Source organism: Cetorhinus maximus, chromosome 16 (genome assembly GCF_964194155.1).
Source record: "Cetorhinus maximus chromosome 16, sCetMax3.hap1.1, whole genome shotgun sequence".
Classification (NCBI taxonomy): domain Eukaryota; kingdom Metazoa; phylum Chordata; class Chondrichthyes; order Lamniformes; family Cetorhinidae; genus Cetorhinus; species Cetorhinus maximus.
Window position 1 is genome coordinate 63,552,329 of NC_135894.1, and position 25,468 is coordinate 63,577,796.

At 43.7% G+C, this 25,468-nt stretch overlaps 2 protein-coding genes across 7 annotated transcripts in view; one reads left to right on the forward strand and one right to left on the reverse strand.

Annotated features, from left to right (window-relative positions):
* The window catches only part of qtrt2 (queuine tRNA-ribosyltransferase accessory subunit 2), a 35,854-nt gene extending 34,375 nt beyond the window's left edge, over window positions 1-1,479 (reverse strand). Inside the window, exon 1 of the mRNA XM_078559924.1 lies at window positions 1,383-1,479. The gene's annotated coding sequence lies outside the window, so the exon portion shown is untranslated. The remainder of the gene's footprint in view (window positions 1-1,382) is intronic.
* A 3,619-nt stretch (window positions 1,480-5,098) lies between these two features.
* The window catches only part of ccdc191 (coiled-coil domain containing 191), a 58,789-nt gene continuing 38,419 nt past the window's right edge, over window positions 5,099-25,468 (forward strand). For 2 of the 6 annotated variants that reach the window (XM_078559914.1, XM_078559917.1), the window contains exons 1-3: window positions 12,497-13,529; window positions 16,788-16,826; window positions 16,929-17,070. In XM_078559914.1, the coding sequence (XP_078416040.1) occupies window positions 13,464-13,529; window positions 16,788-16,826; window positions 16,929-17,070 (247 nt within the window). In that variant the 5' untranslated portion in view covers window positions 12,497-13,463. Of the gene's footprint in view, window positions 5,913-12,496; window positions 13,530-16,106; window positions 16,227-16,787; window positions 16,827-16,928; window positions 17,071-25,468 lie in introns of those variants that run through there. The other 4 variants (XM_078559915.1, XM_078559916.1, XM_078559918.1 and 1 more) reach the window with 4 other exon arrangements.

Consider the following 25,468-nt stretch of genomic DNA (forward strand, 5'->3'; position numbering starts at 1 on the left):
GTGGGTGTACCTACACCACATGGACTGCAGCGGTTTAAGAAGGTAGCTCACCACCACCTTCTCAAGGGCAATCAGGGATGGGCAATAAATGCTGACCTATCCAGCGATGCCCACAACCCGTAAGTGAATAAAACAAACATGAATTCTATACTAGAAGTATGGATAGGACTGCTTGTCTGTAACTATTGAATAGTTAACTCAAAATCTAATTACTGAATACAAATACTTGTAGATTGTAAAGCTGTAGCTCTTCCGAAGCTCGAGCTGGACTACTTCAAGCAGGGATGGGATTATTAAATAGGGTTCAAATGGGCAGCTGCAGTAATACTAACACTTCCCAAGTCAGAAAAAGCAGTTGAAAAGGAGTTGGAAAATTTCTTCTTTCTTCAGAGCTTTTCGTGTTCTCCTAATTTCTGTACCCAAAATCATGCCTCAACCAGCACCACCAAAAGCAGGCTGAGTAGTCATTTATCACATTGTTTGGGAAACCTTGACATGTGCAAACTAACTTCCCCACTTGCCTGCGATCTTCAAAATTAATGCATTGACCCTGAAGCATTTTGTGATATCTTGAGGCCACAAATAATGCTAAGTAAACTATTAATTTTTTCCTAGTGCGTGCCATGAGCTCCTATGTCCCTGAGGTTGCATCATATTCATTGTTTGGTGCACCAGTACAAAGATCTTTTTAGACTCATACGATGGAAATTATTCAAGTGACAGAAATCTATTCTACTTCTTTTAGTACCTACAGGAAATAATTAATAGTTTCAAACTAATATTTTTCAAATACTTTTTAACATATTTGATGAACATCTTTTAGTTACAGTCTGAAATTCTCTTTCCAATTGTGGGTATTAGGCCAGCATTTACTGTTTGGCAGATTTCTAACACCATTTGCAAACTAGAAGACTATCACTTTTGCTGATGCCAACTTTATATTTCCAGATTCTTTTAACTCACAGTGTAGCAGTGGGGTTCGAATTCACGTTCTCTAGATTAGTTATCCAGTTACTTAAACACTGATCTATCTGATTATATCAATGAATCGATGTGTTACAGCAACAACGCTTAGGAAATATGTTGATCTCACTTTGAGGCGGTGCTCCTGTTTCACAGCTTTTTTTTGTCAGTGATCTGTACAATATATACAGAGCTCTGCTGGGCTGTAAAGAGCAAAATTCACCGACTTTCACTTACTGTGGTCAGCACCCAATCTGACCACCCAGAAATAAGCTCTAGGCTGGTATTAAGGGCGGGTGGAAGCGCTGGGAGTGGATCTGTTTTCTATGCCACGTCCTCTCTACTTTTAAAGGCCTAACAGCGTCAGTGCCTTTTTTGAAGTGAACAGCAACAGCCATTCTAATAAAGAGACACCTCACCTGCACATGGCACCCCAAAACGTCCCGGCAGCCACTCCGAGGCCCAGCCAATCAAACGGCCGGAAGCGTCCCAGCGTCATGGGAGGAGCTGCTTTGGCCACGTGATCCGGGGCTCGCGCGTTTCCGAATCGGCCTTTGGAGCATGCGCGGCAGCCGGTGTTCCGGGCGTGTGTGTGTGTGTGGGGCTGGGGTTCAGCGAAACGAGCTCTCGGAGCATGCGCGGCAGTAGGCGTTCCTGCGAGGAGGTCTGTGAATTTTGGGGGGGGGGGGGCTCGGAGCATGCGCAACAGCCAGTGTTCCTTTGAGCGGCGGTTTGTGAATGGACGGCCTCGGAGCATGCGCACGACGATCGGGCAGGTGGATGTTCCGAAGAATGCGCAGCCTCCCAAGTAGCATCTTATGGGGGGTATGTGTGCAGACAGAGTGCTGCTACAAGACTGTGAGACAAGAGGACAGGGAGAAACTGTTTGTATTGGCGGAAGGGTTAAGAAACAGAGGACACCGATTGAGGAAAAACTTCATGGCTGTCTGAGAGTTTGTTGGAGGCAGAGTCATAGAATGTTTGCAGCACAGAAGGAGGCCATTCAGCCCATCATGTCTGTGCCAGTTTTCTGCTGGAGCAATACACCTAGTGCCACTCCCCTACCTTTTCCCCAGAGCCCTGCAAATTTTTCCTCTTCAGATAGTGATCCAATTCCAATATGGAAAACCACAATTAAACCTGCCACCACACACTCTCAGGCAGTGCATTCCAGAGTCAAACACTTGAGATAGTGATCCAATTCCCTATGGAAAACCACAATTAAACCTGCCACCACACACTCTCAGGCAGTGCATTCCAGAGCCAAACACTTGCTGCGTAAAAAAATGTTTTCCTCATGTTGCTTGATCAGCACACCATCCACCACCTTAAACATTCACTCCCTCCACCACCAATGGACAGTGAGCAGTTTCTACCACCTACAAGGTGCCCTTCAGCAACTCACCAAGAATCCTTTGACAGCACCTTTTAAATACATGGGCCCATAACCCCCCCATCGCCAGATTTGGGGGTTACCCCAAAGATGCACTGGGGAATCCCTCTGTCAAATACCCAGGTAAGGTTTGCATGGCAATTACCCAGCTGTGCACACTTCCTCTGGACAATTGCACTGGGAACTATCTGAAAATATGATTTAAATCGCAAACTTTGGATGGTACCACTGGGATTATACCATTAGTTACCCAGAAAAAGTTAGAGGAATTAAAGCTTCTAACTTCTGAGTAACTATTGTGAAACCCAGACCAACCCCACGTGACTCCCCCTACCCCTGAACCCTGCCACCACTGGACTCACTAAAGCCCCACCCACCAACCTCGGACACCCCCCAACATTTCCCCACCCCCCCCAACTCAGACACCCTGCAACCACAACCAGCACCCCCCCGACCTTGGACCCCCCAACCACTGCCCCCACCAACCCAACCACCACCACCACCCCCCCCCCACCCCTCTCCAAGTCCCGGACCACCACCTGCCCCCCAAACCCTGGACTACTGCACCCCTCCCAACAATTCCCCCACAACATCCTCCCAGACACACCCATCCCCCAAATCCAACCTACTTACCTTAGACACTTACCTTCCCCATGCCTGTCAATTTCCCTGGTCCTTTAAACTTACCTGCTTTATGACAGCTAGTGCTGTAAAAAAGGAGCATGGCCTCCTTGAATATGCTGGATCTACACTTCGCTGGGGCCTGCGAGGATTCTTTCGATGCAGGCCCCAAGCAGCTCCAGAGAATGGAAGTGGCAGTGTTATTTTCAAGTCCAGGTAAGTATGTATTTATTTCTTCTAATTTCTGTGGGCCAGCACTTTACGGAGGTTACGGCTCATGATCTCTACCACCTGGAAGGACAATGGAAGCAGGCGCACAGGAACACCGCAAACTGCATGTTTACCTCCAAGTCACACACATCCTGACTTTTAACTATATCGCCTTCACTGTTAATGGACCATAAACCTGGAATTCCCTTCATTAAAGTACTGTGGGTGTAGCTACACCACATGGACTGCAGCAATTCAAGAAGACTGCTAACCACCACTTTCTTGAGGACAATTAGGGATGGACAACAAATCTTGCCAGTGATGCTCACATCCCATGAAAGAATTTTTAAAAATCAGCATTTTCAAAGGGAAATTGGATAGCACTCGAAAAGAAAAAATTTGCAAGTCGAATATTTGACTTGAAACGTTAACTCTGTTTCTCTCTCCACAGATGCTGCCTGCTGAGTATTTCTAGCACTTTCTGTTTCAATTTCAGATTTCCAGCATCCGCAGTACTTTTTTTCTATTCTATGGGATGGATATTGGCAGTAAATCTTAATTTCACCTAGTTCCCATTTTTTTAATTTAAGTACTTGTAGTTAAAGTTGACACTTCAGGTTGTGTATTTTAGGGGGTTGGGGGACAGGTGGTAGCATAGTGGTATTGTCACTGGATTGGTAATCCAGAGACCAGGGTAATGCTCTGGGGACCAGGATTCAAATCCCACTATAGATGGAATTTGAATCCAGTTAAATCTGGAATTATAAATCTAATAAAAATCCAAGATAAAAACAAAATACTGCAGATGCTGGAAATCTAAAACAAAAGTTGCTGGAAAAGCTCAGCAGGTCTGACAGCATCTGTGAAGAGAAAGACAGAGTTAACATTTTAAGTCAGTATGACTCTTTTTCAGAACTAAAGAGAAGTAGAAATGTGGTGAAATATATGCTGTATGAGGTGGGTGGGACAGGTGAAGCCACCACCAAACACACCTTCCCTTCACCCCGTTCCCTGTCGGCATTCCGTAGGGACCGTTCCCTCCGGGACACTCTGGTCCGCTCCTCCATAACCCCCTACACCTCAGCCCCCTCCCACAGCACCTTCCCATGTAATCGCAGAAGGTGCAACACCTGCCCCTTTACTTCGCCCCTCCTCACCGTCCAAGGGCCCAAACACTCCTTTCAAGTGAAGCAGCTTTGGTCTATTTGGTCTACTGCATTCGCTGCTCATAATGCGGTCTCCTCTACATTGGTGGGACCAGACGTAGACTGGGTGACCGCTTTGTGGAACACCTTCGGTCTGTCCGCAGGCATGACCCAGACCTTCCTGTCGCTTGCCATTTCAACACGCCGCCCTGCTCTCATGCCCATATGTCCATCCTTGGCCTGCTGCAATGTTCCAGTGAAGCTCAATGCAAACTGGAGGGAGAGCACCTCATCTTCCGACTAGGCACTTTACAGCCTTCCGGACTTAACATTAAGTTCAACAACTTCAGATCATGAACTCTCTCCTCCATCCTCACCCCCTTTTGATCCCCTTTTTTCAAATAGTTATTTTTTAATTTTCATATATATTTTTTCCCACCTATTTCTATTATTATTTTTAAAATTTATTTCCATTCATTGTTTTATCCCCACCTTTTAGCCTATTTTGATCTTTTCTCCCACACCAACCCCACCAGGGCCATCTGTCGCTTGCTCATCCTGTTTTCTACACTTAATGTCACCATTAGCACCTCCTTTAGCCAGTATCACCACCATCAACATCCCTTCGACCTTTTGTTTGTGACATCTTTTGCAATCTCTCCTTTGCCTCCACCTATCACTGGCCTTCTATCCAGCCCTACCTGTCCCACCCCCCTTAAACAGTATATATTTCACCACATTTCTACTTCTCTTTAGTTCTGATGAAGAGTCATACGGACTCAAAACGTTAATCCTGTCTTTCTGTCCACAGATGCTGTCAGACCTGCTGAGCTTTTCCAGCAATTTTTGTTTTTGTTTCTAATAAAAATCCATCTGGTTCACCAATGCCCCTTTAGGGAAGTGACACGTGACTCCAGATCCGCAGTAATGTGTTTGACTCTTAAATGCCCTCTGAAATGGCCAAGCAAGCCACTCAGTTCCATCAAACCACTAAAATGAAACTGGACAGTCAACCGACATTGACCCAGGCACTGGAAACTACAATGGCAAACCCAGCCCTGTCAACCCTGCAAAGCCCTCCTCCCTAACATCTGGGGACTTGTGCCAAAATTGGGAGAGCTGTCTCACAGACTAGTCCAGCATGACATAGTTGTACTCATGGAATCATACCTTACAGATAACGTCCCATCCCTGGCAACACAGTAGTATACAGTCGGGAGGGAGTTGCCCTGAGAGTCAACAACACTGACTCCGACCCCCATGAAGTCTTATGGCATTGGGTCAAGCATGGGCAAGGAACCTTCTGCTGTTTAGATCCAACAGAGGGCGCTGGTGAGAAGTGACTGAAGCATTCTGGGAGAAGTCACCGCAGCCACCGCGACTCAGGAGGGAATCGAGGAGGACCCACTGTTAAAGAATGGAATAGCCCTAAACATTACATTGCTGTAGTGTTTCCATCCCTCCCTCCTCCTCAAACCTAAAAAAAAGAGAGAGAGGAAGAGGCAGTGCCTTCAGGAGTGCACCAGACCTGTGAGGGACACTCTTCTGAAAGTGGATTTTAAAGAAAAAGCAGCTGATTGGTGAGTAAATCCTGGGAGCAGACTCGGAGGGAGGAGCACCGGAGCGGTGAGTATAAATCTAGCTTACCTCGGGGATTCGCGGCCTTGTCTCCAGGGAGCAGACTCGGAGGGAGGATCACCGGAGCGGTGACCTCGGGGCACAGAGTAACTGAAGCCAAAACTAAAAAAGTGACGTCACAGGAAAGCTGTGACCTGATTGGTTGGTAGGAAATCTGCACCAAATTTGGAAAATAAAACACTGCAAAGCTAATTAATAAATTAATTATCTAAGTCGAGATGGCTGGGCAGGTGATGTGCTGTAGCTGCATGATGTGGGAGCTGGCAGATCCCATTGCAAGCCGCAGTGACCACATCTGCAGCAAGTGTTGGTTGCTGGAGGAACTCCGGCTCAGAATTGATGAGCTGGAGTCCAAGCTCTGGATGCTGCGGCACATCCGGGAGGGGAGAGTTACCTGGACGCTTTGTTTCAGGAGGCGGTCATACCCGGTAGTTTAATTACCTCAAACTTGGTCAGTGGTCAGGGTCAGCAGGGTGTGACTGCAAGTGAGGCAGGTAGAGGGATCCTGTTTTCAGGAACAAAGGAGCCTCAGCTCTTGACCTTGTCCAACAGGTACGAGGCACTTGCTCCCTGTGTGGATGAGGAACAGAGCTGTAGGGAGGATGAGCCAGCTGATCACGGCAATGTGACACAGGAGGCTATTCAAGAGGGGGGAGCAAAAAGACAAGTGGTAGTTGTAGGGGATTCTATAATTAGGGGAATTCATAGCATCCTTTGTAAGCAGGATCAAGAGTTCAGCATGGTATGTTGCCTGCCCGGTGCCAGGATGAGGGACATCTCTGACCGGCTTGAAAGGATATTGGAGAGGGAGGGGGAGGATACAGTTGCTGTGGTCCACATCGGGACAAATAACGTAGGTAAGACTAGGAAAGAGGACCTGTTTGGGGATTATCAGGAACTAAATCAAAGAACAGGTCCTCAAGGGTTATAATCTCCGGATTACTACCCAAGCCACGTGCAAATTGGCATAGGGACGTGAGAATAAGGGAAGTAAACACGTGGCTAAAGGAGTGGTGCGGGAAAGAGGGGTTCCATTTCGTGGGGCACTGGCATCAGTATTGGAACAGGAGGGATCTGTACCGTTGGGACGGTCTCCACCTGAACCGATCTGGAACCAATGTTCTAGCAAAAAGGGTAAATAGGGTGGTCAACAGGACTTTCAACTAGAAAGTGGGGCGGGGGGGAAGGGAAGGGTAAAACTCCAAGAAGTATGACTAATGGGAAACAAAGCAGCAGGGTAGCGTGTGGGGGGGTGGATTCAACTTCATGGAAAATTATGAAAAAACTGAAAAGAAAGGAGAGCCCAGGAGAGGCTGTTAAAGTCCCCAGAACACAAAATAGGACAGAGTGTTTGGAAAGGGCTAGGAATCTAACTTCAAGCACATCAGATAAAGGGATTACAATGAGATAGGGGACGGGAAATACAGGACTGAAGGTGTTGTATATGAATGCACACAGTATACGAAATAAGGTAAATGAGCTTGTGGCGCAGATTGAAATTGGCAGGTATGATGTGGTGGGCATCACGGAGACATGGCTGCAAGGGGATCAGGTTTGGGAGCTAAATATCCAAGGATATACATCCTATCGAAAAGATAGGCAGGTTGTCAGAGGGGGTGGGGTTGCTTTGTTAGTAAGAAATTAAATTAAATCGATAGCAAGAAATGATGTAGGGTCAGATGATGTAGAATCTGTGTGGGTAGAGTTGAGGAACCGCAAAGGTAAAAAAATCATAATGGGAGTTATGTATAGGCCTCCGAACAGTAGTCAGGATGTGGGGCAGAAGATACACCAGGAGATAGAAAAGGCGTGTAAGAAAGGCAAGGTTACAGTGATCATGGTGGGATTTCAATATGTAGGTAGACTGGGAAAATCAGGTTGGTAGTGGATCCCAAGAAAAGGAATTTGTGGAATGTCTACGAGATGGCTTTTTGGAGCAGCTTGTGGTGGAGCCCACTAGGGAACAGGCAATTCTAGATTTAGTGATGTGTAATGAGGCAGATTTGATAAGGGAGCTTAAGGTGAAGGAACCCTTAGGAGGAAGTGACCATAATATGATAGCATTTACCCTGCAATTTGAGAGGAAAAAGCTGGAATCAGATGTAACGGTATTACAGTTGAATAAAGGCAACTACAGAGGCATGAGGGAGGAGCTGGCCAGAATTGACTGGGAGATGAGCCTAGCAGGAAAGACAGTGGAACAGCAATGGCAGGAGTTTTTGGGAGTAATTTGGGAAACACAGCAAAAATTCATCTCTAGGAAGATGAAGCATACTAAAGGGAGGACGAGGCAACCATGGCTGACAAGGGAAGTCAGGGTCAGCATAAAAGCTAAAGAAAAAGCATACAATGCGGCAAAGAGCAGTGGGAAACCAGGGGATTAGGAAGCCTACAAAGACCAACAGAGGACAACTAAAAAAGATATAAGGAGGGAGAAGATTAAATATGAGGGTAAAATAGTCAGCAATATGACAGAAGATTGCAAGAGTTTTTTTAGATATATAAAGGGTAAGAGAGAGGCAAAAGTGGACATTGGGCTGCTGGAAAATGACGCTGGAGAAGTAGTAGTGGGGAACAAAGAAATAGCGGAGGAACTGAATAGGTACTTTGCGTCAGTCTTCATGGTGGAAGACACGAGTAACATCCCCGAAGTTCAAGAGAGTCGGGGGGCAGAGGTGAGTTTGGGGGCCATTACCAAGGAGAAGGTGCTAGGAAAACTGAAAGGTCTGAAGGCGGATAAATCACCTGGACCAGATGGATTACACCCCAGAGTTCTGAAGGAGATAGCTGAAGAGATAGTGGAGGCATTAGTGGTGATCTTTCAGGAATCACTGGAGTCAGGGAGGGTCCCAGAGGACTGGAAAATCGCAAATGTAACCCCCCTGTTTAAGAAGGGAGTGAGGCAAAAGATGGGAAATTACAGGCCGATTAGCCTGACCTCGGTCGTTGGTAAGATTTTAGCGTCCATTATTAAGGATAAGATTTCAGAATACTTGGAAGTGCATGGTGAAATAGGGCAAAGTCAACATGGTTTCATCAAGGGGAGGTCATGCCTGACAAATCTGAATTAGAATTCTTTGAGGGGGTAACAAGTAGGTTAGACAAAGGAGAGCCAATGGATGTTATCTACTTGGACTTTCAGAAGGCCTTTGACAAGGTGCCGCACAGGAGGCTGCTCAGTAAGATAAGAGCCCATGGTTAGAGGCAAGGTACTAGCATGGATAGAAGATTGGCTGTCTGGCAGGAGGCAGAGAGTGGGGATAAGGGGGTCCTTCTCAGGATGGCGGTTGGTGACTAGTGGAGTTCGCAGGGGTCAGTGTTGGGACCACAACTTTTCATTTTATACATTAATGATCTAGATGAAGGAACTGAGGGCATCCTCGCTAAGTTTTCAGATGATACAAAGATAGGTGGAGGGACAGGTAGTATTGAGGAGGCAGGGAGGCTGCAGAAGGATTTGGACAGGTTAGGAGAATGGGCAAAGAATTGGCAGATGGAATACAACGTGGGGAAGTGTGAGGTCATGCACTTTGGTACGAAGAATAATTGTATAGACTATTTTCTAAATGGGGAGACAATTCAGAAATCTGGAGTGCAAAGGGACTTGGGAGTCCTAGTCCAGGATTCTCTTAAGGTTAACTTGCAGGTTGAGTCGATAGTTAGGAAGACAAATGCAATGTTGGCATTTATTTCGAGAGGACTGGAATATAAAAGCAGGGATGTGCTGCTGAGGCTTTATAAGGCTTTGGTCAGACCACATTTAGAATATTGTGAGCAATTTTGGGCCCTGTATCTCAGGAAGGATGTTCTAGCCCTGGAGAGGGTCCAGAGGAGGTTAACAACAACAATCCCAGGAATGAAAGGCTTAACATATGAGGAACGTTTGAGGACTCTGGGTCTATACTCGATGGAGTTTAGAAGAATGAGGGGGGATCTGATTGAAACTTACAGAATACTGAAAGGCCTGGATAGAGTGGACGTGGGGAAGATGTTTCCATTAGTAGGAGAGACTAGGACCCGGGGGCACAGCCTCAGAGTAAAGGGAAGACCTTTTAGAACAGAGATGAGGAGAAACTTCTTTAGCCAGAGAGTGGTGAATCTATGGAATTCATTGCCACGGAAGGCTGTGGAGGCCAGGTCATTGAGTGTATTTAAGACCGAGATAGATAGGTTCTTGATTGGTATGGGGATCAAAGGCTACGGGGAGAAGGCGGGAGAATGGGGTTGAGAAACTTTTCAGCCATGATTGAATGGCGGAGCAGACTCGATGGGCCGAATGGCCTAATTTCTGCTCCTATGTCTTATGGTCTTATGATTTCCACGTACCATCTCCCTCGGCTGATGAATCAGCTCCTCCATGTTGAACACCACTTGGAGAAAGCACTGAGGATGACAAGGGCCCAGACTTCAATGTCCATTACCAAGTTGAACTGGCTGACTCCGAAAGGACATAGCTGCTAGACTGGGTCTGCAGCAGGTGGTGAGGGAACCAGCAACAGGGAAAAACATACTTGATCTCATCCTCACCAACCTGCCTACCACAGGTGCATCTGTCCATGACAGTATCGATAGGAGTGACCACCGCACAGTCCTTGTGGAGACGAAGTCCCATCTTCAAATTGAGGATGCCCTCCATCATGTTGTATGGCAGTACCAGAGTGCCAAATGGGATAGATTTTAAACAGATCTAGCAACTCAGGACTGAGCATCCATGAGGTGCTGTGGGCCACGGCAGCAGCAGAATTGTACTCAAACACAATCTGTAACCTCATGGCCCAGTATATCCCCTACTCTACCATTACCATCAAGCCAGGGGATGAATCCTGGCTCTATGAAGAGTGCAGGAGGGCGTGCCAGGAGCAGCACCAGCCGTACCTAAAAACGAGGTGTCAACCTGGTGAAGCTATAAAACAGGACTACTTGCGTGCCAAACAGCATAAGCAGCAAGCGATAGGCAGAGTTAAGCGATTCCATAACCAACGATCAGATCTAAGCTCCGCAGTCCTGCCACATCCAGTCGTGAATGGTGGTGGACAACTAAACAACTCACTGGAGGAGGAAACACCACAAATATCCCCAACATCAATGATAGGGGAGGCCAGCACATCAGTACAAAAGATAAGGCTGAAGCATTAGCAACAATCTTCACCCAGAAGTGCCAAGTGGATGATCCATCTTGGCCTCCTCCGGAGGTCCCCAGCATCACAGATGCCAGTCTTCAGCCAATTCGATTCACTCCACATGATATCAAGAAACGGCTTAAGGCATGGGATATTGCAAATGTTATGGGCCCTGACAATATTCCGGCGATATTACTGAAGACTTGTGTTCCAGGACTTGCCACATCCCGAGCCAAGCTCTTTCAGTACAGCAACAACACTGCCATCTACCTGGCAATGTGGAAAATTGCCTAGGCATGCCCTGTACACAAAAAGCAGGACAAATCCAACCCAGCCTATTACCGCCCATCAGTAAAGTGATGGAAGGAGTCATCAATAGTGCTATCAATCATCACTTGCTTAGCAATAACCTGCTCACTGACAGTGAGTTTAGGTTCCGCCAGGATCACTCCACTTCTGACTTCGTTACATCCTTGGTTCAAACATAAACGAAAGAGCTGAACTCCGGAGGTGTGGTGAGAGTGACTGCCCTTGATATTAAGGCAGCATTTGACAAGGACCCTAGCAAAACTGGAGTCAATGGGAATCGGGGAAAACTCGCCACTGGTTGGAGTCCTACCTAGCACAAAGGAAGATGGTTGTGGTTGTTAGAGGTCAATTATCTCAATTCTAGGTAATCACTGCAGGAGCTCAGCACCATTTACGACTCCTCAGATATTGAAGCAGTCATGTCCAAATGCAGCAAGACCTGGACAATATCCAGGCTCGGGCTGACAAGTGGCGAGTAACATTCACATCACAGAAGTGCTAAGCAATGACCATCTCCAACAAGGGAGAACCCTGTCAACACCCTGGGGGTTGCCATTGACCAGAAACTGAACTGGACTAGCCAAATAAAAACTGTGGCTACAAGAGCAAGTCAGAGGCTAGGAATCCTGTGGTGTGTAACTCACCCCCTGACTCCCGAAAGCCTGTCCACCATCTGCAAGGCACAGATCAGGAATATGATGGGATACTCTCCACTTGCCTGGATGAGTGCAGCTCCAACCACACTCAAGAAGCTTGACACCATCCAGGACAAAGCAGCCCACTTAATTGACACTCCTTCCACAAACATTCACTCCCTCCACCCACCGATGAACAGTGGCAGCAATGTGTACCATCTACAAGATGCACTGCAAAAACTCAGCAAGCCTCCTTTGGCAGCACATTCAAAACCCAGGACTGCTACCATCTAGAAGGACAAGGGTAGCAGACGCATGGGAACACCACCACCTGGAAGTTCCCCTCCGAGCCACTCACCTTAGATAGATATCACCGTTCCTTCACTGTCACTGGGTCAAAATCCTGGAACTCCCTCCCTAATAGCACCGTGGGTGTACCTACACCAGATGAACTGTAGCGATTCAATAAGGCAACTCATCACCACCTTCTCAAAAGCGATTAGGGATGAGCAATAAATGCTGGCTTAGCCAGCGACACCCACATCCTATAAATTAATTTTTAAAAAGTGGGGAAATAAAACATGTAGATTAATGTGTGAATTGCTCGCCTAAATGACTCAAAAGTATAATTTGGTAGGCTAGAGCAATCTTTAACCCTGCGTTTAAATAAGAAAAATATTAACATTGAAAATTGTTTATGACACCAGCCAGTTGCAATTCTTTATTTGTACTTTGATAAGAAGGTCATGTGGAGACTAGATAACATTCACCAGGATGAAACACCAAATAAGAAACTTTCATTACAAGATACGGTGATATCTATCTAAGTCAGGATGGTGAGTGGCTTGGAGGGGAACTTCCAGGTGGTGGTGTTCCCATGCGTCTGCTACCCTTGTCCTTCTAGATGGCAGCGGTCCTGGGTTTTGAATGTGCTGCCATTCTATTCATTAGAATGGAGAAAATTAGCACTGGAGTGTCAGTTTAGATTATGTGCTCAACTCTCTGGCGTTGGACTTGAACCTTCTCACTCGGTGAGTTTGCTACCACTGAGTCAGAGTTGACTACCACTGAGTCAGAGTTGACATCCAAGTGTATATAATATATAACGCATATATTAATTCAAAGCAAACCTGATGATCCCCGACATATTTCAATTTCCTGTTCAGTCTCATGGAAATCTTTTCGAATTAAATTTAATAACTTTTGTTTTTATTTTTGGTGTATCCAAGAAGCCGTTGGTCGTTGCATGGCGACAACAGATTCTGCTGCACAACAGGGCGGTTGGGCGCACTGACACATGGGAGTTGTAGTTGTTGATGTTTTTCCGCCGTTGGGCGACGTCTGGGTTCCGGGAGTGGAGAACTACAATTCCTAGCGTGCCGAGCGCGGCACGGAGCCGGCCATCTTGGTGCAGGAGTTGGAGTTGGAGATGGAGCTTGGCCGCTCGGAGCTTTTCCGCTGGAAGAGATTCACTCAAAATAAACATGGACCCAAGGTAGTTCATCAGCACCCTTTCTTTTTCTCTTAGTAATACATTGACTTTCAATGGAGTTAGTCTTTGTTTAAACTCATTAAAAACAATGAACTTCCTCTGCCCAAATTAAAGGACCGACCGTAATCTCTGTTCTCTTTCGCGTTCCCTCTGCTGGCTTTTCTCTTCCCTTTGCCTCCTCTTTCTCTTCCGCTTGTTTTTTTTTCCACCCAGGCTCAATCTGTTCTCCCGTGTGGCTGTAAAATATCCCATGGCACGATTTCCAAAAAGTACAGTAACGTTCGCCCTAGTGGCCTGACCAATATTTATACTCCAGTCAGTATCACCAAAACACATCATTTATCTGTTCCTGGGACTTTGCTGTGCTCAAATTAACTGCGGCATTTCCTACATCACAACAGTACCCTACACTTCGAAGGTACTTCATTTGCTGTGAAGCACTTTGGGACATCCTGAGGTTGTGAATAGTGCTATATCAATGCAAGTCTTACTTTTTCACTTTATGTCTGCCAAAACCTCTATTTCCTCTCTCTATAGGCCTTTTGCCTCTTTTCCTTTCTCTCCATTGCCTTTTCCAAATCATCTCATCTGCAGAGATCTGGAAGCAGACTTGGGACTCTGATTACACGTCCCTGTAGAAATTATCTCACCCCTGCCTTATTATGAAGAACAGAATTGGCTATGGAAGTTATAGGGCAGCCCAGGACGAGGGGCCTGCTTTGTACTACATCATGCGTCAAATGGCATTTCAGGTCACTGTCATACTGGATTTGGAGCCAAGGCTCAAATCTGAGGAAACACACCCTAGGAATTGTTACAAGATGCTCAAGCAAAAGAAAAACTGACTTTGAGGTAGTAAGTCTTGGGGATTCGTATGGGGAACAGAGCACTGGGAACTGATTGGTACCTGGTAACAGTCTCATGGTTACTGCACTCTAATATAGTGATTCCAAATGGACAGCTATCAGATGATATCAGGTATCTGTCTTTTTCATAAGATAGATAGGATTGCAACCAATTATTTGTGAATAAGTATTGCAGAACAGTAATTACTGAGAACAACAGCACTGCAGGGAACACATAACTCACATAGCTTAGTGCTTCATGCTTTTTACATCTTCTTCTCATGCAAATGTATTAATAATTTCCATAAACTGACCACATCTTATAAATTGAAACCTACACCTATAATCTCTGTGTACTGAGGAACTCTCATAATTAACCCTGAACATGCTGAACTGTTTACTGGAGAGGACATCCATAATGTCTCCTGACAGTCAGAATGGGGAAATGTCACAATACTAGGCCTCCTTGTACAAGTGGAATTGCAGACCAAATTTAAATGATTCACAGAAACAAAAGTACAGATAAAATACAAATTAATTTATAAAGAACCAGGAAGACATTCCATAAGAAGTTCATCTATGCAGTGCTTTTACAATATAAAAATAAGTTTCAGGGAACCTCACAAATGGTAAGGAAGATGGGGAAAACCGATGCTGTGTGATGAAGGGATGTACATGAAAGTTTCATCAAAAAGACGGGATTTGAGGAAGATTTTGAAAGGAAGGAGTGAAGTAGAACAGCAAAGTATTTAGGGAGGGAGTTGAAGACACGCCATAACCCATGGTGCAAAGTGCAGGGGACACACACACAAGCTAAAGTCAAGAATGAGAGGTGCAGGGGTGGTATGAGCTTGGAGGAGATTGCAGGAATGAGATGGGGCAAGCCATGGAGGGACTATAAGATGAGGATGAAAAGGATAAATCTAATACCTTCGGGTATAGAAAGCCGGGGTAGGGCAGTGAGAATCAGTATGATGGACAAGAGATCCAAATACAGGTGACTTCATTTTGGGCAAGTTGAAGTTTGCGGAAGAAAGGGAGGTGAGGAAAGAATGCATTTGAGCAAATCACATTTAGAGATGGATCAAATACATATAATGTTTTCAGTGGCAGAGATATTATCAAGGGACAGAGACCAGCAACCTTTTGCAAATGGAAATAGCTGGTCTTGGTGCTGAATAAAATCTGTGGTTTGAAGCTCAGCAGTTTGGGTCAAACAGCATGTCACGATTTCAGGTGGTCTGATTCAGCTTGTGAATGTCCAGGAAGGGGGCAGATGTCAGTGACAGGTGCATGACAACCTAAAATAATGGGCCTGATGTTCAGTTGGAGACTACCATTGCTTATTCAAGTTGATGTTGAGACACCTAGTCTGACTGCACAGACTTGGTGTGGGACTGCAAAATGTAGAGCACATGTTACCAGAAAACTTATGCAAGCCCAGTCTTGGTTCTGGACCTTTTCCTTTTGTGAGAGTGTATGCTAACCTAGACTTCCTGACTTGTTTTCAACACCTTCAGACCAAGAAAGTCACCAATATGCCGGAAACACAATGCTATTTTAAAGACACTTTCCTCCTGTTTGGCATTGCCCATCAAGCTTCATTAAATTAAACATAAAAGCAACAGTGCTGTTTTGTCCCATGATAGTAACACCACTCCTAAACCACAATTTACCACAGAACTTAGTTTACTTAACGAGGCCAAAATAAATATTTTTAGAAATTAATTCACAGATGTTAGATCATCTTTCAAACCAGCACTACTGGCATGCTGAAAGTACATCTATCAACACTGGTTAAAATTACAAGGTTCAATTACAATTTACAATGAATTCTACTGCTTGGAAAGCACAGGTGAATATTTAACATATAGCATTCTCAACGTAATAATAATGAAGACTACATGATTGAAATTGCTTGAAGAGCACCTAAGCAGGTTTCCAGTTGTAGAACATAGATTCCAGAATAGATCCAGCCAGTATACATTCTTCAAGGAGTTTAACAATTAAAGTGCTTGAATTAAATGAAGCCTGATGTGGGTCTTTTACTCCAAATGCTTTAAGTTTTCACATTATGGCGTCAAAGAAGAAGATGGATTAAAATTTGGTTTTGGTGATTCAGTTCCTCTTTGCACACATAGCAACACGTCAAAGCTATCCAAAATCTAAGATTGCATTACATGTAAAGAATGTTCATCTATATTCTAATCTGTTAACATTTGACCTTGGTTAAGTCAAATTGCAGTTCTGAAATGTTAGAGCTTTTACTCAATGGAGTTTTTCATTTTATAAAATTTGGTATTAGTGAACTAAAATTGATTGCAAAAGGGTCAAGATACAGTTGGTTTGCAGTTTATGCAGATTATCTATTAAATTATTGTACGGATATTGACAATGCTGTTATGTTTATCTGTAGCCAAACATGGATCCTCATGATATCCAAAACTGGATTAAAGTGAGTATGATCAGCTAAGTTCATGATGACAGATATACTTTAATGAATTGCTTAAATTGAAAAAAAAAAGATATTTGTTGAAAGATGCATTGTTTTTAATAGAGAGTGGAAAGAGCATCTGAATGTGCTGTAGCAGAAGTATTTCCCTCAAAAAAGTCAAAAATAAATCCAAAAACCAATGGATATGTTATGGCCATGGAGACAATTGATCAGCTTCATGATCATGATGATGCCTACACTGAAGGTAAGGTCACCTTTGATTGTCTAGCTCTACGATGATCCTCACGCTACAAGTATAAATCACAAAAGGTGAAATAGATTTGTGAAGTACTTCTTACAGTCTCAGTTTTCAATGATCTACCAGTTGTGTGGAGCCTTCCTAAGGGTGAGATGAAACCGCAAAATCACATAACCCAGTTTGCACACGCAATCTAAAGCTTGCTACGTTTTATGTCTCCAAAAATGCTAGGTGTTTGGAGGCTTTGGACCAGTGTAAGCGTCACCAAAGCTGCAAAAATGTTTTGAATAGGCCCCAGTTTGGATCAAGTTTCTCTTCAATAGCACTGTTAGATAGGTTGCAGAATATGAATAGCTTTCCGTATCAGACGTCTTTATGGTGGATCAATCGTTATAAATTGGTTGGAATGCTAGATTATTTTTGATTATAATTTTGCTTTACCTACAGCATCATTATGATCGGTGCCTTAACTTTTGTGTAGGTCTAATTTTTAGCATTCCTAACCTTTTATTTTCAACATATTTTCTTCAGGGATGAGAAATTTCCACCGTTTGGTGGAATTCTGATTTTTGGATAGTGGAATTCTGCCCTTTTAATTTTTTTCCTGACTTCTGCCTGCCCTTGGCTGCCGCCACCTCCAGCACAGCCAAAGCCAGGAGGAGAGAGTCTCAGCCTGGAAGATCTTCACTAGTAACAAGGTGGGGAGCAGGTCCAGGGGAGTGGCCATTCAGCCTTACACCAGCCTGGACCCAGCTGCTACCACTTATCTCATGGGAAGGGTATGCTCCGCTGCTGATCACTTGGGGAGTCACTGCATTCAGTAGCCCTGGGGAGGAAGGAGCAGAGCCCAAGTCTCCGTGGGGCTCAGGGGATCCAGAGGTTTGGAGCAGAGCCAGAGTGTCTGTGGGGTTCAGCAGGAGCAGACCTGGGGAGTGGGGAAGCAGAGCCAGAGTCTCCATGGAGTTTAGCAGGCCCAGGGGTGTGCTGGGAGCAGAGCCAGAGTGTCAATGGGGTTCATCAGGTCTGGGGAGTGGAAGGAGCAGAGCCAGCATCACTGTGGGGTACAGCATGCCAAAGAGGAGGAGAGAGTTTTTTTATAGGCTCTGCTGAGTGTGTAAGGGTAGGAAGAGGGGCTGCTCTGATTGAGTGGGGGGATCGGGGACTGGCGAGAGAGGCTGCTGTGTGAGTGAGCGAGTGGGGAGAGGGGCTGCTGAGTGAGGGGAAGAGGGTGAGGAGAGGGCCTGCTGAGTGAGGGAGGGGTTGAAAGAAGGGCTGCTGAATGTGTGGAGAGGGGGAGGGAGGGGCTGTTGAATGAGTGGGGGGGTTTGGGTGTTGGGGAGAGGGGCTGTTGAATGAGTTGGAGGGGTAGGTGTTGGGGAGAAAGACGCTGAATGAGTGATTGGGGATGAGGGGTGTTGGATAGAGGAGCTGCTGAGTGAGTGGGGAGGAGAGGGGTTGGGAAGAGGGGCATATGAGTTAGGTAGGGAGAGGGGCTGATTACAGTGTGTGCGAGGCAGAAGAGGGGCTTCACTCAATCTTGTTACCATGGAATATGGAGAGCTTGGCTGAAATCCTCATGAATATATTAAAATAATATTTTTACAAGGTACTTTAAAAACAAACATTTTCATATTTATATGATGTATTATGTGTGATCATTTTCAGGTACCATGCCCTAAGAGGGTGTTGGAGACCGTGGCAAGGTACTGCAGTGGTTTGTCATTGTCTTCTGCAGGTTGCATGATGGAAAGGCTCCAATTTCTTTCCTTCTGGCTGACCAGGAATCTCTCCTGGTCTTACTATCTAACATTAGCGTGTGTTGGAAGGATTTGCAAGTTAATACTCAATCTGTTTGGCCATGTTATGAACACGCTTTCCTTGGCCATCAGATCCTAGAGTAGGACTTGAACTAGGAGCTTTTGGCTGAGAGGCAAGGACATTACCAACTGTGCCACAAGACCTCCTATTATATGTGCTACACGAACTTTAATAATTATATACTGAATGTTACTATGCTGCTTTATTGCTATTTTGTTTTTGCTGGCAAGTGGGGTCATGTTAATTTTCAAGGGTTTTTAAAAATTAATTCAGGATGTGGGCATTGCTGGCAAGGCCAGCCTTTGTTGCCTACCTCTAACTCTCCTTGAGAAAGTGGTGGTGAGTTAAAATGGGGTCACATTAGAAAATAGTTTGCAAAGCACCTTTCCAAAGGTCCTTTGCTTCGCTTCACATGTACATAATCCAGTAAGGTCATGTTCTGTTGTTAGTATAGTCTTCATCCTGTATTACATGCACTGACTGCATTGAATGCTGAAATGCTGAGGTCACTTTGGTGATTTAATATGTATGCATTGGTCCACAGTCTTGTCAGTGATAGAAGGTAAACAAAGGGGAAACTAATGTTTCTACCCACTTGAAGTCTAATAATTCCACGCATTTGAAATGGCCAAGAAGCATTTGAATTTCACTACAGATCATAAAGGTGCTATAATTATGTAATTCCTTATCACAAAAAGATTTCAGACCTTTTTGTCTATGGCCACTCTCACCCCTGTTTTCTTAAAACTCTCTTACTGCCATCTGGTACTTGATGAGATAGAAATTCCTTTGGGAGTTCCCATGTTACCCTTAGAAGAAAAGTTCTTGAGGGAACAAAACGGGTGTGACTATTCTACATACTTTATAGCTTAACCCACATTGTGTATTTATTGGCATTTATTTCTGGGCTTGTTAAAAGTGTCCCATTCAGAGGTTTACACTTCATAAAGGTGTTTCTTGTAGAATTCTACAAGTTTGTGGTGGCCAATCTGCTGGTAGTTGTTTCTGTGGGCATAAAAGTCACTATATTATGATCCCTGTGGGAATCTGTAAATCAAACAAACCAAATTTACTAAACGACCCCCAAATGAAGAAATTATCGAACAAAATTTCACTTTTTGTGACTTTTACTTTAACACATCAGGATCAATATAAATTAAACATAAGTAAATGAGCAAATCATAATTGGTATAAACTATAAATTGCACATGGATCAATATAAATTAAACATAAGTAAATAAGCAAATCATAATTGGTATAAACTATAAATTGCACATGGAATAATAGATGCAACAAAGATAGATCTCATGGGTTTTATAGGCAGTCCACTCAGCCTGTATGGCACCAATTTCAGCTTTAACAGTTCTTCTAAGCTCAGAGCTTCCTGGGGCAGAATTCCTGTTCCTCTCCTTCAAGGACATAACCGATTTCCCACAGGCAACAGCTTCTACATAAGCAGAGTCCACCATGCAATCTTCTGCATAATGGCATACTTCCTTCCAGAACCTTCTCAACTCTCAGCTCCAATTGGTTGTGGTAGCATGTTTCTACCAGGACCAACTTTATCTTCGCATGGTATGGCTGAATGTGGGTATTTAATCACTCAGAGGTAAAAGAAACAGTGACAGAAGTTCTAAACATGCTTTCAGACTGCTCAGAAATCCAGCTCTCTGACTCAACTTACCTTCTCTCTTTGTTTCTCTGTCACGCAGCTTCCGTGTTTTAATTTTCTTCCTGTTGATACTGCTTTCAGGTCAATGGTCGCCAGGTCACAACTAGTATTTCTTATTATCCAGAAGTTATAATTGATCCCTTTATAATTGATACAAAATCTTAAAAGTCTTTTCAAACACATTTAAAAACAATTAAAGATGCCCCAAACATTTTAAAGTCATTACAAATTTTCCTTATGGTTATGGCTTCTGGGTGAAATTCTGTCACACACTACCATATTAAATTTTGATACCAGCAGATATTTCAGCTGCTGTCAGTAGCTTATGACTATGGATGTACACAGATGCATCAAATAAATGAAAGATGCTGTACTTGCAAGGAGCAACATATTTATCACTTTCCCTATGGAAAGGAAGCATGAGCTTGCTAGGGCACAAAACATTCCCTGGGTGGGAAGGTTCCAGAAACGTTCCCAGAAGGGCAGAACATGGTAGATGGCATCTTTGCACTGTACAGACTGTTAAGCATGACACCATTTCTTGACAAGCAAGGTGGACTTTTGTCTTCTCTTGAAGGGCCTAAAAGTGTCACATGTTCTCATGTAGCAGCATGCGCATTATGCCTCCGTTATCAAACAGATAAATGGATATTATGCCACTCCATCATTTGTCTACCAGGCCAAGTTTCACGTCTCTTTTGTTATATTTCTTTTCACTTCATTTTTACATAAAGCTTCTACTACCCAATGTCCTGACATTTTATGACAACTAGTCAAAATTCATTTTTACCCCTTATAGGGGTTACAGAAATACTTTATCCATATACTTATGTTTATACAGGCACATCCCTTTAAATTTGAACTGCAAGTCAGATTTTCTGCATCCTCATTAAGCTACCCACTGATTTTTTTTTTTTTTTTTGTAAAAATATACTTTATTCATAAATTATCTTCAGTCACATTCAAAACCATTTCAAAAACAACATTACAAGGGTACAATCCAGGTTAAACTTTTACAAAATGTATCACCAGGTGCATCAGTACAAACAATATTACAATCATTTACAGCCTTTCATTTTGATCTGTACAGCCCGAGGGGCTCTAAACAGTTCCCAGCCCCGGAACAGATAAATCTTTCGAGTTACCCACTGATGCTCAGCCAAAGCTGAGTTGTGAGCTTCTGTTAATTATTGAAATGACCAGACCACAATGTTGCAGTTAATTCAGTGCACTTTTACCTAGTCATGTCTAGCCGGATTTTGCAGGACCACAAATTTGCTCAAAAAAGAGACATACTGTTGAAACCTTTCATTTTTCACTCATCAGGAGAGATGCAAGAATTTAAGAGGGAACAACAATTTATACTGCATGAAAAAAGGGGTGTTGATTTGTTGGCAAGTTGGCTGCAATTGGTTGAGATGCTGCCATGGTAAATGCACCAGGAAGCTATTGTTCCTCATGTGTTTGTTTATTCAAAAATAATATGATCAGGTGAGGAGGGTTTGAATGGTTCCCCCCTTTTCCCATTCCTCGTTTGACTGTAACAGGGTTTTTGTGAAAAGGATATACCTGCCAATTCAGTGTGTTTAACTGTTCATGCGCTGTGATCATAAAAGAACCAATCAGACAGGTTTTATAGAGTTTAAAATAGAAAACACACACACACACACACACACACACAAATAGATTACAGAGTGGGGAAAGATAGATGAATCAAATTAGAATCTCAGAAATAGAAGGAGTATATGGTCCATAGTTTGGTGACTTGGCCTTCAGGATGAATTTGGCGGCCCTGCTGTTTCCCTTGTGGATGCAAATTTAAGACATAGCCAGCTGATTTAACTGTCCTTTTGGAGGCAGTAGCGTGGGGTTGATTCCCTTCAAGAAGCCTCTGGCTACAGCAGGGGCATCCCTAGGTGGTCACAGTCAGCAAACAGGGTTTGCACGGTAGGTTGGAGAGAGAGAGGAAGGAGGGACCCCAATCAGGTCTTCTCTCGTCAGCTGCTTGACATCTTACTGCAGAGAAAGCAGAAGCTTAAACACGCCTTTCACATGACCGTCATCCAGTGGCACAAACATGATAGTTACTAGTGTGTTCCCTCTTGTAACTTAATCAGTTCATGTCTGGGAACCCCACCCCCCCTTCTCATCCAGGGTCCCATTGTCCAAGCAATTAGGTTTAATGGTTTGTCTCCACTAGTTGAGTACCTCACGTGATTGCCTTGACGCCTTGCTAATGGGTTTAGGATATGTGGTTCACTCATATTCCCCTGGTTATTGACCTTGATAGTTCTTTTCAGACATATTGTCATCTTCTGAATAGATTGGAATTTGGAAGGAATAGTGATGCAAATTGAGTAGCCACCTTTTGCTGCAAGCCCAAGTCACCTTTAGTCTCTGTTTATAAAAGTTCAATTTGGGTTTTTAGCTGGTGGATTAAAAATCATTATTTGACATAAAACACATCTTTGTGACAAGGTGCAATATCTGGACATATTCCTTTTGCCTACAGATCTGTATATGGATGTAGCTTCTAGTATAAGTGAGCTATATTGTGAGCCTGACTGATAATCTTAAATTGGTTGTTAGTGTGATTCTTAGTACACTCAGAATTGTTCACCAAATGCTGCCCATTCGCAGAATCACGTTCTAATATTAGACATTATGTTCTCAGTTTTGTAAGCACGGGTTGATTGAGTATGGTCAGTACTCTGCCTATTGTGAACAGCCAAAAGGATGTGCTGTTTAATATGATCTGCAAGTTATTAGGACGTATGATCTACGTCCCTGGCATCGCACAGGCACTGAAATTCATTTGCCGCATTACTCATTTGTGTGATAGGCAGAATGTCTTTTTGGCAGCATCCTATTAGTGGAAAACAGCACTTGTTTGCCACTGCACAGTAGCAGCGTGAAACGGCTAGCTTCACCTGTTGCTCAAATTTTTGAGATACTTTACCCTTCCAGGTAGACTGGGCACTTTTCAAGCCCAGAAGTGGTGGCCATTGGCCCATTTGTAAGCATGCACAATACAGAGTGAGCAATGATCTGATCGGGGTAGCCTGCAGGATAGCTTTGATGCATCCTATTTTGGCATCAACAATTTATACTTCTCAAAACACATCTCCATGGCAAGTGAATGACATGGGCCTTGTATCCAGTTTTAAAATCCCCTTGAGGGAATTGTAAACCAAAATAACCAAATCTACGAAATCACCCCCAAAATGAATAAATTACCAACAAGATTTCACTTTTTGTAACTTTTACTTTAACACGAATCAGAACCCATGGAAATTACACATGATTTAACAAGCAAATGATACTTCAAATAAAAAGGCGTCCCAAAGGAGAGAGGGTTGGTAGAAGTGCACCTTCTAAAGTAAATTTCACTTTAACCAGTTGATGCAATAAAAGTACATTTTAAACAAACACAAGCATTCACGTCACCCCTTGCACAAAGGTGGCACTACATAGTTCCACAATATACTGTTCTTTATTCACGCAGAATGGGTCAGGAGTCCTATCGAATAACAGCTTTCACCTTCAAGTTTAATGGGTATGATTGTCAGCAAGGTGCACTTCTACCAACCCGCTCCCTCTTGGGACACGATAGTCATGATGATATAGATTTCCAAATTTCCTTTTCAGCCGACCAACCAATAACACCCTGGTTCATGGTTTGTCTGTTTCTGGGAAAACACCCAGCTCTTTAGCGTGACTGAGCTATTCACACAGTTTAGATGTTTTCATTCAGCTTGCAAAGCACCTTCAAAGAGCTCTTGTGCCTTTTCCTGCCAAACAGAAAAAGCAACCTCTTCCTGTAAGTGATTTGCTTCTTCTCACAAGAACTCTGTGTTCTCCTTTCTGTCTCTGCCTGCTTTCTCTTTGTGTCTGCAACTGTGTGCTGATTGCCTTCACCCACCACTTCCTCTGCTTGTAGCTGTTCTTTGTGTCTGTAGCTCCCCTTTGTGTCTGGCCACATGGTGTCCATATCTTGACTTCCTTGCTGTTGGTACTGCTTCCAGGTCAAGGGTCATCATGTCACATGGACCAGTATTTCTTATTTTCCAAGGAAGGTACAATTGATCCCTAAACAATTGATGCAAACTCTTAAAAGTAATTTTCAAACATTCTTAAAAACAATTATGGATCCCACATACATTGTAAAGAAATTATAAATTTTCCTTACTGTACTGCCTACGGGCCACTACTTCAAACATTACCATAGTGAAGTTTTCTTTATAACAGTGTTTGAAATACAGAAAGTTCTTAACATCATAAACATTTTCAATAACTAACGTATTACTGGTCTAAGAGAATGGAAAAGTTAAAAAAACTATCGACTTTTCTACTATTTTAAAATCTCCTGAAGGAATGAGATTCCACACTTGTGAAGCTAATTTTCTGTTCCAGAAATAAAAACAGAACTTGCTGGAGAAACTCAGCAAGTCTGGCAGCACCTGTGCAGAGAGAAACAGAGTTAACATTTTGAGTTGAGTATGACTTATTCAGAACTGAAGGGAGGTAGAAATGTGACGAGTTTTTGCTGTTGGAAGGTGGGGGGGGGTGTGTGGGTTAGAACAAAAGGAAGTTCTGGGATAAGATAGAGGATGGGAGAGATTAAATAACAAAGATGTCATGGAACAAAAGGCAAAAAGAGTGGTAACGGCTGTAGTAAAGAAACAAAGCAATGGCCCAGAGTATGTGTTAATGGCAGAATAATGAACAGCTCTGTCTGAAAGTAAAAACATGAAAGCAAGATACAGATTGTTGTTGCAAAAAAATGAATCACATTGAGGAAAGAGTTTATGAACTCAATGTTGTGTCCAGAAGGCTGTAAAGTGCCTAATCAGAAGATGAGGTGCTGTTCATCAAACTTGCGTTGAACTTCACTGGAACATTGCAGCTGAACAA